The sequence below is a fragment of the Festucalex cinctus genome, chromosome 1, assembly GCF_051991245.1.
Source record: "Festucalex cinctus isolate MCC-2025b chromosome 1, RoL_Fcin_1.0, whole genome shotgun sequence".
NCBI lineage: Eukaryota > Metazoa > Chordata > Actinopteri > Syngnathiformes > Syngnathidae > Festucalex > Festucalex cinctus.
Genome location: NC_135411.1, coordinates 31759157 through 31771439, shown reverse-complemented (window position 1 = coordinate 31771439; position 12283 = coordinate 31759157). Strand labels below are relative to the sequence as shown.

The following is a 12283-nucleotide window of genomic DNA, read 5'->3' as shown; positions in this document are numbered from 1 at the left end:
CGCAACGAGCTGGGTCTTGGTAAGCCCGGTCTCAAGAACGTACTTCCCAAGCACGCACATCTCGCTGATGTATTTCTGTAATTCATCGCAGTTATATCATGTGACTTGCTTTCAATGGATTTGTACTACTATTTGGATGTTTCAAAATGTGCTTGTGCAACATACATGGGTTAAAAACTTTACTTACATCCTTGTGATTTCGCGAGACGTCATCAATAGCGGCCCAAGTACTGTTCCAATCGAAAGTATGCATAAGCCAAGACCACACGGAATTCCTGGATGTCGTTCTTTATTGCTAGCTTAAATCAAGGATGTATCGGTTGTTGCTTGGTGAAGGCTTGGCTGTGAATATATCCCAAGATGCATTTCGTACTTCAAGGAACGAATGGGAGCGGAGGAGCATCACGTCTTTTCTTCTTTCTTCCCACACACCTGTTTTGTGTTGTTTTGTGTTGATTAGGCTGCCTTTGGCAGCTGAGTACACCAGTTTGTCGCACTAATCCTCTTGCTGATCCACCAACTTTGCCCAACTAGTCTCAACCTCACCTTTGATTCCCGTCTCACCTCAGTCTTCTGCTTGTTTGATTGCTTTTTGTTTTTTTTTTTTTGGGGGGGGGGGGGGGGGGGGGATTCGTGTTTTGGTGGTTTTGATTCTTGCCTTTTGCAAGCTCTTTGCTTTCATTTGCAAGTGTACTATTATATTTTTGAAGCTGTGTTTTGGAATAAATTTCATCAAATTTGATTTTCTTCTCATGTTTTTGGGATCTGCACACTTGAACATAAGATGCATCATCACAATTTCACAGTATCTTGCCAGAACCCCCCCCCAAAATATTATCGTAAATTGGATAAATCACATGTATAATTTAATTTCAAATGATATTTTAATATAGTACTCGTAATTATGTCACATCTAGTCACGTGGTACAGTTACGGCAATGCCTCACGAGCAGGAAGCTCGCAATAAGAACAACATCCGGGTATTCCGTCCATTCAGTGCTATTGCCTTTCGCGTACTTGCAATTGGAACAGTACTTGGGCCGCGACCGATGACGTATCAAGACATCACGAGGACGTAAGTACGGACAAGAATGCATATTGAGAAACGGCCTATATCACCCAGGATGCATCACAAAACCATCAGGTGTGGTCACTTAAACCCCTTGATTGAAGAAGGCCAGGCTGATTGGAAAAGAGAGGGAACAAAGGAGCAGAGGAAGGCTGACATGGTGGTGAAGAAGGACTGGGGAATCCATCCATTTTCTTGACCGCTCATTCCTCACAAGGGTCGCTGGCGCCCATCCCAGCCCGGCTCTGGGCAGCAGGCGGGGGACACCCCGGACTGGCCGCCAGCCACTCGCAGGGCACACAGAGACGAACAACCATCCACACTCACAAGCACACCTAGGGACAATTCAGAGCGTCCAATTAACCGGCCATGCATGTCTTTGGAATGTGGGAGGAGACCGGAGTACCCGGTGAAGACCCACGCGGGCACGGGGAGAACATGCAAACTCCACCCAGGAAGGCCGTAGCCTGGACTCGAACCGGAGTCCTCAGAACTCAGAGGCAGACGTGCTAACCACTCGACACCACGCCGCCCGACTGGGGAATCAAACTCTGAAAACGTGGTGAGAAGTTGTTTCTTTTGAGTAACCAAGTACATTATTTTGGACTGTTTTGCCAGCCTGAGTTGACACTTTGTTAAGACCTTTTGTGTTTTTGAAGCCAACGTGGTGGCGTGAGCCTTGCACAGGACGGTGGCAGAGTATCCCAAGAAGGTGCGACGTTTGCGTGACAATTGCATGCATTGTTTTAAGTGTATTGTGTTTGTGAGTTTATGTGGTTGATCATACTTATCTGATCAGACAATCAAACTTATTGTTTAGCTTCATGCATGTGTTTTGTCATGTACTGCGCTCTCTCGCGATAAAGCTCAACAGGGTGGTTGTAACATTAGCTTTGTGTCCTCGTTACCACCCCCATCACACTATCATGGCCAAAATCATTACTACTCAATTTCCTCCTCAAAATCATCAGCTGATCTGTGACGAAGGACGGGGCCCGTCTAGACTTTGCCGTGTGATTGACAGTCGCTGTAGCCAATCAGAAGTTGGCTCAGTTTGGTTGAGAGCGCACCGCTTGTTAAGCCTCGTTAAGTTATACACGTTAATGTGCAGACATCGCAGTTGGGTCAGTGTGTGCCATTTACAGAGTGTGCGTCATAAAAGTGAGTATTGTGTTAATAGCCCGATATAATGATTAATGCACGATTCGTGTAGCAAAGAGTATTGTTATATCCGTGCGCCGTTTACCATTGTTTACATATGCTAATCGCTAGCGTGCTGATGGCCCAGTCATACTTAGTTCATTTTATAAGATACTCTCGACTGAGGCGTTTTTTGTTTATTTGTGTACCTTACAAAGTGTTGTGTCTGATATGTCTTTATTTTACTTGTGTAACAGAACCACACACATTAACAATAACTTGTACAAAGTAGCCACACACCCATAGTTGGACTAATAAAAAGAGAACTGAATCGTCTCCTCGCATTCTTACCGATGCCCCCTGGTGACCGCAATCTCAAGGAACCAGCACATTAGCTCTCCCCAAAACATGATCTCTTGGAAACATACTTTTGTACACTTTCAATTAAAGAGAGTATCTCTTCAGTTTATTATTATACACATTTAAAGACATGTTTAATGATTGATTTACATACAAAAAAAAAAGAAGAAAAAAAAAAAAAAAAGCTCAACTTAAGGCTTAACAAAGGTTATATACTATAAGGTAACGTTTCTCGCCTTAATTGGTTCTGTGCTCCCGGCAGACCTCGACTCCATCACCTCCGTGTGTGTGATTTGTTGTTGCATATTTCTTTCTTTGTTTATTCGCATTTAGCACTCATAAAATGCTTGTCGAATGATGACTTTTCTTTTATATGCTAGTATTATGTTGCATTTGGAACAAAACAGCCCCACTTTGTGCAGAAGGATATTGGTTTGCATGGTCATTTGCTGTTAAGTGGAAAGCACTTTGCGTTTTTTCTACTGTCAATGTCAACATTCACTAGCATACATATCTATATTCAAAACAGGATGTGATGTATAGCTTTCTTTCGTGACCTATTCTTTGACGAGCTGATTGTACAGTGGGGCGGGTTGGCTGTTTGTGTCTTTTTGTGTTTGCTCATTTGTTTGTTTATTCAGTATCCTGTCCCTATACATTGTGTGTTCGTCCTTCATATTAGTGCATCGATTTATTTTTTTCACCATAGTTGTTCGACCGGTCAGTTTTCACCACTCTTCATTTGTGTGACTTGGGACCCTCACCATAGCTCGACAACTCAACCATTTAGCCATTTCTCATTTGGATGCACAAGGACAATCGGAATTAAGAAGCATTGGCTCCATGTCGGAGGTGTATTGTCGGTTGTGTGTGTGTGTTGTTACTGCCCTGTTTCATGTCCACCGCTTCATGTCAGTGTGAAACAAAAACACATCAGAACCACCGCTGTGTTTTTTTCCATTCTTCTGCTCCATGTCCAACCCCCCACTTGTGGCAGAATTTTAATTTCATCCGTGTTCTGTCGTACCATCTAGCGAGTTAGAGCCAACTGTACTGAAGATGTAGTGACACCAAATCAGAGAGGGAGACAACGTCTGGAATGTGTGTTGAAAGTCTTCTGAAAGTTCAGCTGTGGCTAATCCAGATTGTCAGCAGGCCCGATTTGTTGTGTGATCTGGAGGACTCAAGTGAAGTAGGCACTGACTCGCTTCTGTTTTACTATCAGCGCATCTCAAAAGCCGCCAACCGCAGTCCCACAGACACACACAAAGCAAACGTTGTATCGGAAAGAGTCATAATTGAGAAAAAGGCAATTGCCATGTCCAAATCCAATCGCTCCTAACGTAGACGATCCGGTTTCTTTCAGGCCAGTGACGTCAAGGAGGAATTTGCTGCATCATATCTTACAAATTTAAGATTTTCCAACAAAATGCTTCTCATTTGGAGCAGAAAGCTATAGCTGCAATTATAATCCAACATCCACCCAAAATCTCAGACATTATAAAAAGAATGAAGTCATAGAATCACACAAATGAAGTCATAATGTAAGAATGTATCCTATTTTTAACTGACAAAGGTTGTCTTTTCATTTATACTTTGTGGGGGGGAAAAAGAAACATTGCAAGGAAAGTTGATTTGACTGATTGGGTTTATTGAAAATATAAACAAACATAAGTATAAAATACAAGTTGAAGTTAAAGGAGAAAAAGAAAAAAAGAGCATCAATAGTATCATAATTTACGTGTTCAAAAGGAAGAGGAAGAAGTACAAAACTTATCTAGTCCTACTCCCTAATACTTCTATCATAATAATATACTAATAAGTTGTTCTTACTAACATAAAAATTAAATAGCAAATAAACAAAACATGTTTATCTTAGGCGGCACGGTAGTCGAGTGGTTAGCACGTCCGCTTCCCAGTTCTGAGGTCTCCGGTTCGAGTCCAGGCTCGGACCTTCCTGGGTGGAGTTTGCATGTTCTCCCCGTGCCCGCGTGGGTCTTCTCCGGGTACTCCGGTCTCCTCCCACATTCCAAAGACATGCATGGCAGGTTAATTGGGCGCTCCGAATTGTCCCTAGGTGTGCGTGTGAGTGTGGATGGTTGTTCGTCTCTGTGTGCCCTGCGATTGGTTGGCAACCAGTCCAGGGTGTCCCCCGCCTACAGCCCAGAGCCAGCTGAGATAGGCGCCAGCAGCCCCCGCGACCCTTGTGAGGAATAAGCGGTCAAGAAAATGGATGGATGGATGTTTATCTTAGGTGCACGGATATATTGGTATGAGTTGTACGTTCTTATCCATTACATATACACAAAGAAGAGAGAGAGCGAAAGTAAAGCCCTAGATATACAATAAATTCCCAAACATTATTAAACATATGTGGGTACACATGCACATACTCACACACGAGTACATACACATATAAACATACATGTACACACATTTATTTATATTTATACCTGATTTACATATTTTTCTATTATCGTTTTAAACCTCTTTAAATACAGTAATTGATTCACATTTTTTCAGTTTTCAATTTCAGTTCATTCCACAAATTTAACTAAGTTAACAATTTATAGAAGGTTTGACAAGAATAGCATTGTAATATTTAGTTACATTGCTGTTTCACAATTTGTTTTCAGCTTAAGATATAGTTTAAAAATGTCCATCCATCCATCCATCCATCATCCACCGCTTATCCAGGGTCGGGTCGTGGGGGCAGCAGCTTTAGGAGGGAAACCCAGACTTCCCGCTCCCCAACCAGCTCCTCTGGCGGGATCCCAAGGCATTCTCAGGCCAGCCGAGAGACATAGTCTCTCCAGCGTGCCCTGGGTTGTCCCCGGGGCCTCCCGCTGAGGGGACATGCCCGGAACATCTCTCCAGGGAGCCGTCTCGGAGGCATGCGAAACAGATGCCCAAGCCACCTCAACTGGTTCCTCTCAACTCAGAGGAGCAGCGACTCGACTCTGAGTCCCTCCTGGATGGCCGAGCTTCTCATCCTATCTCTACGGGAGAGTCCGGACACCCTGCGGAGGAAACTCATTTTGGCCGCTTATATCCGGGATCTCGTTCTTTCGTTCATGACCCACAGCTCGTGACCATAGGTGAGGGTCGGAACGTAGATCGACCGGTTAATCGAGAGCTTCGCCTTTTGGCTCAGCTCTTTCTTCACCACGACGGACCGATAGAGTCCGCATCACTGCAGACGCTGCACCGATCGGCCTGTCAATCTCTCGCTCCATCCTTCCCTCACTCGTGAACAAGACCCCAAGATACTTAAACTCCTCCACTTGGGGCAGGATCTCATCCCTGACCCGGAGAGGGCACGCCACCCTTTTCCGACTGAGGACCATGGTCTCGGATTTGGAGGTGCTGATCTTCATCCCAACCGCTTCACACTCGGCTGCGAACCGCTCCAGTGACAGTTGGAGATCATGGCTGCATGAAGCAAACATCATCTGCACTGCACTACATCATCTGCAAAAAGCAGAGATGCAATGCTGATGCCACCAAACTGGACCGCCTCAACGCCTCGGCTGCGTCTAGAAATTCTCTCCATAAAAGTTATGAACAGAATCGGTGACAAAGGGCAACCTTGGCAGAGTCCAACCCTCACTGGAAATGAATTCGACTTACTGCCGGCAATGCCAAACACGGGTCGTACAGAGACCGAACAGCCTGTATTAGGGGGCTCAGTACCCCGTACTCCTGAAGCATCCCCCCCACAGGACTCCCCAAGGGACACAGTCCAAAACATGTGGACTGGTTGAGTGAACTCCCATGCACCCTCGAGGATCCTGCCGAGGGTGTCGAGCTTGTCCACTGTTCCACGGCTGGTACGAAAACCACACTGCTCCTCCTCAATCTGAGATTCGACTTCCCGACGGACCCTCCTCTCCAGCACCCCTGAATATACCTTACCAGGGAGGCTGAGGGTTGTGATCCCTCTATAATTGGAACACACTCTCTGGTCCCCTTTCTTAAAAAGGGGAACTACCACCCTGGTCTGCCAATCCAGAGGCACTGTCTCCGATGTCCATGTGATGTTGTAGAGACGTGTCAACCATGAAAGCCCCACAACATCCAGAGCGTTTAGGAACTCCAAGCGAACCTCATCCACCCCCTGTTTTCAACCACCTCAGTGACTTCAACCCCAGAGATAGGAGAGCCCTCCAGACTCTGCTTCCTCAAAGAAAGACATGTTGGTGGAATTGAGGAGGCCTTCGAAGTATTCTCCCCACCATTTCACAACGTCCCGAGTCGAGGTCAGCAGCACCCCATCTCCACTATACACACTGTTAATGGGTACGCTGCTTTCCTCTCCTGAGACGCCGGATGGTGGACCAGAATTTCCTCCAAGCCGTCCGGAAGTTATTTTCCATGGCCTTGCCAAACTCCTCCCAAGACCGAGTTTTTGCCTCAGCGACCGCCGAAGCTGCATTCCACTTGGCCAGCCGGCCAACACCGGTCGGGTTCTTATTGGGGGGAGCGTTCCTCCCAATCACGCCACTTCAGGTCTCACTGTCATTGCCGACGCGAGTGTCGAAGTCACCCAGCAGAACAAGGTCGTCCCCAGAGGGAGCATGCTCCAGCAAACCCTCCAAGGACTACAGAAAGGGTGGGTACTCTGAGCTGCTGTTCGGTGCATAAGCACAAACGACAGTTAGGACCCGTCCCCCCATCCGAAAGCGGAGGGAGGCTACCCTCTCGTCCACCGGGGTAAACCCAAACGTACAGATGCCAAGCCTGGGGGCAATAAGTATGCCCGCACCTGCTCTGCACCTTTCACCGTGGGCAACTCCAGATTCGAAGAGGGCCCAACCCCTCTCGAGAGGATTGGTACCAGAACCCAAGCTGTGTGTGGAGGCAAGTCCGATTTATATTCAGTCGGCACTTCTTGGCCTTGCACACCAGCTCGGGCTTCTTTTTCTGCCAGAGAGGTGACATTCCATGTCCCCAGAGCCAGCTTCAGTAGTCGGGAGGCGGACCGCCAAGGTCCCCATCTTTGGCTGCCGCCCAGCTCACTGTGCACCTGACCCCTTTGGCCCTCCCACAGGTGGTGAGCCCATGAGAAGGGGGACCCACGTTTCCTTTTCGTGCTATGCCCGGCCGGGTTCCATGGGTAAAGGCCCAGCCACCAGACACTCGCCTTCGAGCCCTGCCTCCAGAAATAGCCCCGGTGACCCGCGTATGGGCAAGGGAAACCACAATCCCAAACAGTCACCCCGGGTTTTCACCGGATGCGGTTGCGGTGCGGTTGCGGTGCGGTCCGGCGATGCAAGCAATTAGATTCCATTCATTCGAATGGTGCAGTTTACACCGCTTGCGGGTGCGTTGCGTGTCGACTGCGGAAGGCCTGCGGCGTGCCGCAAGCCTTCCGCAAGGATAGACCTATTTTCTATTTTTGCCGGAGGCCGCAGCGGTAGGCCTCCGGCAAATGGCAAGCTAGCACAAAACACATCGAGCGGGACAGGAAGACCGAGGCAGTTTCAAAATAAATTTCCGGTTACCTTTCAGAATAAAACACTCGCCAGCTCCTATTTCGCAAGTTTTTCAGCAAAACGTGACGTGGGCGTCGCCGGGCCATGTGCTCATTCACGGTTTAGACACCAGCGAACATGGACGAGGAGAGGTTTATATTGGAGGTGGAAAACCACAAAATAATATATGACACGGCACATCCTTTTTATAAGGACTGTAATGTATTGTGAGTTTGATGTTCGCGATTGCTTGTTGTGCCCGTCTCGCTTGCCGTACTGAGCGGCAGCCGGACGCGGAAGACAGAAATAAAGAGTGGACCCGCACTGACCCGACTCTCGTTATTAATATACTTTACAAGGACAACCAAAAAAAGGATGCTGCATGGAATCTCATAGCAGAAGAAGAAGAAAAGGTTAAATCAAAAGAAGTCCACCTCTCGTTGTGAAATGCCACATGATCGCGCGCGCGCGCGGTCCCGCGAGACACGTTGGGAAGTGGGCGGCGACGGAGCTGCCGGACCGCAGCTGTGCGGAGCCGGTGTGGATTGACAAAAAAATTGACCCGTCCGGAGCACGCAGTCAAGACGCACCGCACCGCAACCGCACCGCAACCGCATCCGGTGAAAACCCGGGGTCACTCATCTTTTTAGAAAAAAATTGTTTTTTTTCCTATATACTTTTAATTTTTCTTCCCAAGTCAGTTTTTTTCCTTCTGACATTTTGACTACACTGATGTAGAATGAATTTTTTTTATCTTTATATTATGTTTCAACTTTATTTTCTCGCAAAAGTATGACTTTGTTCTGAGTATCACATTTTTATTTAGAATGAAAAATTAATTCATCATATGACAAAATTTGCATTATGAGAATACTGTATTGATATTATTGCCAATAGTGTATGTCAATACTCTTAATCTTGAAAAATGCTTTAATATTACACTCCGATATCATTTTAGATTGAGTAGTGTTTTGTTTTTTTAATAAACTCCAAAGCTTACTTGTATCTCAAATGATCTTACACATCTCAAAGCACAGCAAATATCAACCAAGCAACTGCTTGTAGCTCAAAACCTCATAAGTTGGAGCTCTCAAAAGTCAAGGTTTTGTTGAAATTTCTGAGACTCAAGCTATACATTGCCAGTTTCTTTCTTGTCATCGAAAGTTTTTGATTTTCGACCAAAAAACCCCTAAAACAAAACAGCATTCAGAGTGTTCATCAAGACTTTATTCAAAGCATACCACAAAAAAAAATAAAAAAAATAAAAAAAATCATAATTCAGTGTTGCAAAAATAGTGTAAAAGCTTTTGGTGTTGTGCATTTCTTTAGTATAAATAATGTAATTTAATCTCTACAGTGTGTGTAACAATGAAATAAATAAGTACAGTGTTGAAATGTAAATTTTTTTATATATATATATATATATATATATATATATATATATATATATATATATATATATATATATATATATATATATATATATGGCTATTGAAACAGAAAAAGAGCCAATGAAAAGTACCATGAGTGTCACTCGTGAGCTGCACCATAATTGGTTGAAGAAGAAGAAAAAGACGATGTAGTAGTGAATGACCTATTGTGTTGAGTTGTGCGTCATTTTATCCCCGTTGTCCTTGTCGTGCTCTTTCTCTGTCTGTGGACACAAACATGAAACAGCAAAGTTTTTATGAAACCAATACTACCAAGTACCAATACTTGATATTGCCATTATAGTTTACAAATGTTTTTAATTTATTTATTTGAACCAAATACTTACAAAACCACAAAAGCCCAATTTGAACAAGGTTGCAATTGTGTGGCCAACGTCCAACAATGCTGAAAAGGAGCTTAGCATAATTTTTTTCTCCTCTAATCCTTTCTTCGTGCAGTGACTTTTCGCTTTTACTCTCTTAAACGTGCTGTACCTTTGTTAGATGCGGGTAATAGTAGTTGAGGATGGTTGAGATGGCCACATAAAAGGCTGCCACGACGGATGACGCCACCACGGAGAAGAAGGCCACGCCTATCAGCACGCACGTTAGACTCACGGCACCCACAAACAGCAGGAAGCCTAAACAACGAGCACATTTGTAATGACAAAAAAGTAAAAAAAAAAAAATCCAAACTATTAAAAGTTCTGCAAGCCTATGGCCAATAGCATTCAGACTGGATTCAGGTTTGAATTTCCTGCGCTCTGTCTGCGGATGTGACACTAAATTGTGTGTATTGTGTATGTGAAGACGGGTGTGTGCACATATTTTGTGTCAACAGGTGGCAGTAGCGATTTAAAATTTTCTACATTCAGTAGCTTGAGTAACTCAACAGGAAGTCAGCCTCTTGTTCCACAACTACGTCATGAATGACAATGGAAATAGTCTTCTCGTGTCGAGGAGAAACAGCCATATTGTATTTATCTCAGTGACCTTAAGATTGCACCAAGCACACGGTTTTTGCCCCAAATTCAAGCTTTCAACAAACATGCACTAATATGTCAAAATAATGACCAGGACATATTGACAGCATTTGTGGAGACACCAGTTAATATAGTTTCTAAGAAAAAAAAAGAAAGAAAAAAAAGATGATTTCGTGTTGAGTTACTCTTTAAGTCTGACTTAAAACAATCAAGAAAATAGAAACAAATGCATTCAAATTAAGAGTAAAAAGAAATTACATTATTATGAATTAATTAAATTAAATTAATAAAATAAAATTGTATACACGGAGTAGACTGCCAATGTTTTTACCTTCAAAGAACAGAAAGCTGACAGCTGACATGACGAGAGTCACCAGTGCAAAAAGGACGAAGAGTCCGACGGGCACGGCGGCCATGGCACAGAACAACATGACCGCCAGCGCCACCACCGGGTGGCCGTTCAGGTACTGCACCGCTCGGGACTTCATAAGCAGATTCACCTGTTTCCACACCAACAACAAACGACCGTCAAGTCATGCGTGGCATTGCTTTTAAGTAACATACCAAGTCCTCATACTGTAATGTACAGTACGGTGTGTACTGTACTGTACTGGTGTCAAAAAAGCACTTTGATGCAACTACAAGCTAGTCAGCGACTTTTGACTCTATTTGACCAATTAAACGGAGCCTAGCTGTCACATGACCACATACAAAGTCTTCAAAGTGACTCAATCGAACACCCCTGGTGTCTCTCTTTAACTTGACACAATGTGAAAAAGTGCCTGTTTCAAAATGTCTACATTTCAACAAGAACTCCACTTTCAACATGAGAAAACAAGTTTTCTATGCAAGCTCGGCCTGGTGAATCTTTTTGCATAGTTTCACGAGTGGAAACTAAGAAATTGAATTTCTGTTTCTAACTATTTGTTGTTGCTGAATATGCCTGAATTTGTTTTTGTTTGTTTGTTTGTTTTTGAATGATTGTCAGACATTATCCTAGAATTTTCCAGTCTATTCAATAAATACATAAAAAATACAGGTTACTCATCAGTTACTCAGTATTTGAGTATAGTTTCAAAACACAATCCTCATTCTTATGTCACATACCAAGTGCTTTTACATGAGTACAATTATTGGCTACTCTTTCATCCTGTGGCATCACAGTGTTACTTCCTGTCACTACTAATGTATAACGTCAGTGTATAAACCTTACCTTGGGGTTGTTGTAGACTTGGTTGGACATTGTGCTCCAGCCTTCCCACATCTCATTGCTGCTACTCGGCTGCATCGCCAGAATCGCCACGCACAAGACTTGTCAAATTTCAAGCCAAAACTACCAATCAATGTGAAAGTGAAGACAAGGTTACAACAAGCTTATATGAACTTGCGTGTACTTAGAGGGAGTTACCAGGCAGATACACTCCCTAAATAAGAAACTTGCTTTTGCGCAACAAGTTGCTTGGAGTTGCATGAAAAGAATGTTGATCACACAAGACATAGCACGCCCCCTTACACTCCTCCCTCCTCCTCCTCACTTTCTACTCCTGTTCCTCTTTGTGCAGTCGCAAAGGCCAATTTGGAAGACTGCTGCCATCTGCTGTTGACATGCTGCAGAACCACCACTTGAGCACGGGAAGGGTTGCAGGTACTGTAGCTCCTCAGACCCAGGCAACACTGCTTATTCATTTGTTTGCATCCTGAAATTGTTGATTATTGTAAGAAATATTTAACATGACAAATGTCTTCACATAGATGGCTATCATAAATTATTGAATTCTTTTGCTGTCTCTCAACTTAAACAAAAAAATCTTTTTGAGAGGGCAAGTA

At 44.2% G+C, this 12283-nt stretch overlaps 1 protein-coding gene across 1 annotated transcript; it reads right to left on the bottom strand.

Moving 5' to 3' along the window:
• Positions 1-9464: 9464 nt before the first annotated feature.
• On the bottom strand, positions 9465-11981 carry LOC144023626 (lipid droplet assembly factor 1-like). Its single transcript, XM_077529286.1, has 4 exons — positions 11670-11981; positions 10788-10956; positions 9969-10114; positions 9465-9697 (listed from the first exon to the last, which is right to left on the bottom strand). Exons 1-4 carry the CDS (start codon positions 11742-11744, stop codon positions 9638-9640), a joined length of 450 nt encoding a protein of 149 aa, XP_077385412.1. The 5' UTR covers positions 11745-11981; the 3' UTR covers positions 9465-9637.
• Positions 11982-12283: the final 302 nt, after the last annotated feature.

What these genes read in the sequence shown, in the direction of transcription:
- LOC144023626 (XM_077529286.1), bottom strand. Translation starts at nt 11,744, where the DNA reads ATGCAGCCGAGTAGCAGCAATGAGATGTGGGAAGGCTGGAGCACAATG. An exon ending in CAGCTTTCTGTTCTTTGAAG is followed by an intron (nt 10,115 to 10,787) that starts GTAAAAACATTG and finishes CTCGTTGTTTAG; the next exon opens with GCTTCCTGCTGTTTGTGGGT. An exon ending in ATTACCCGCATCTAACAAAG is followed by an intron (nt 9,698 to 9,968) that starts GTACAGCACGTT and finishes TTGTGTCCACAG; the next exon opens with ACAGAGAAAGAGCACGACAA.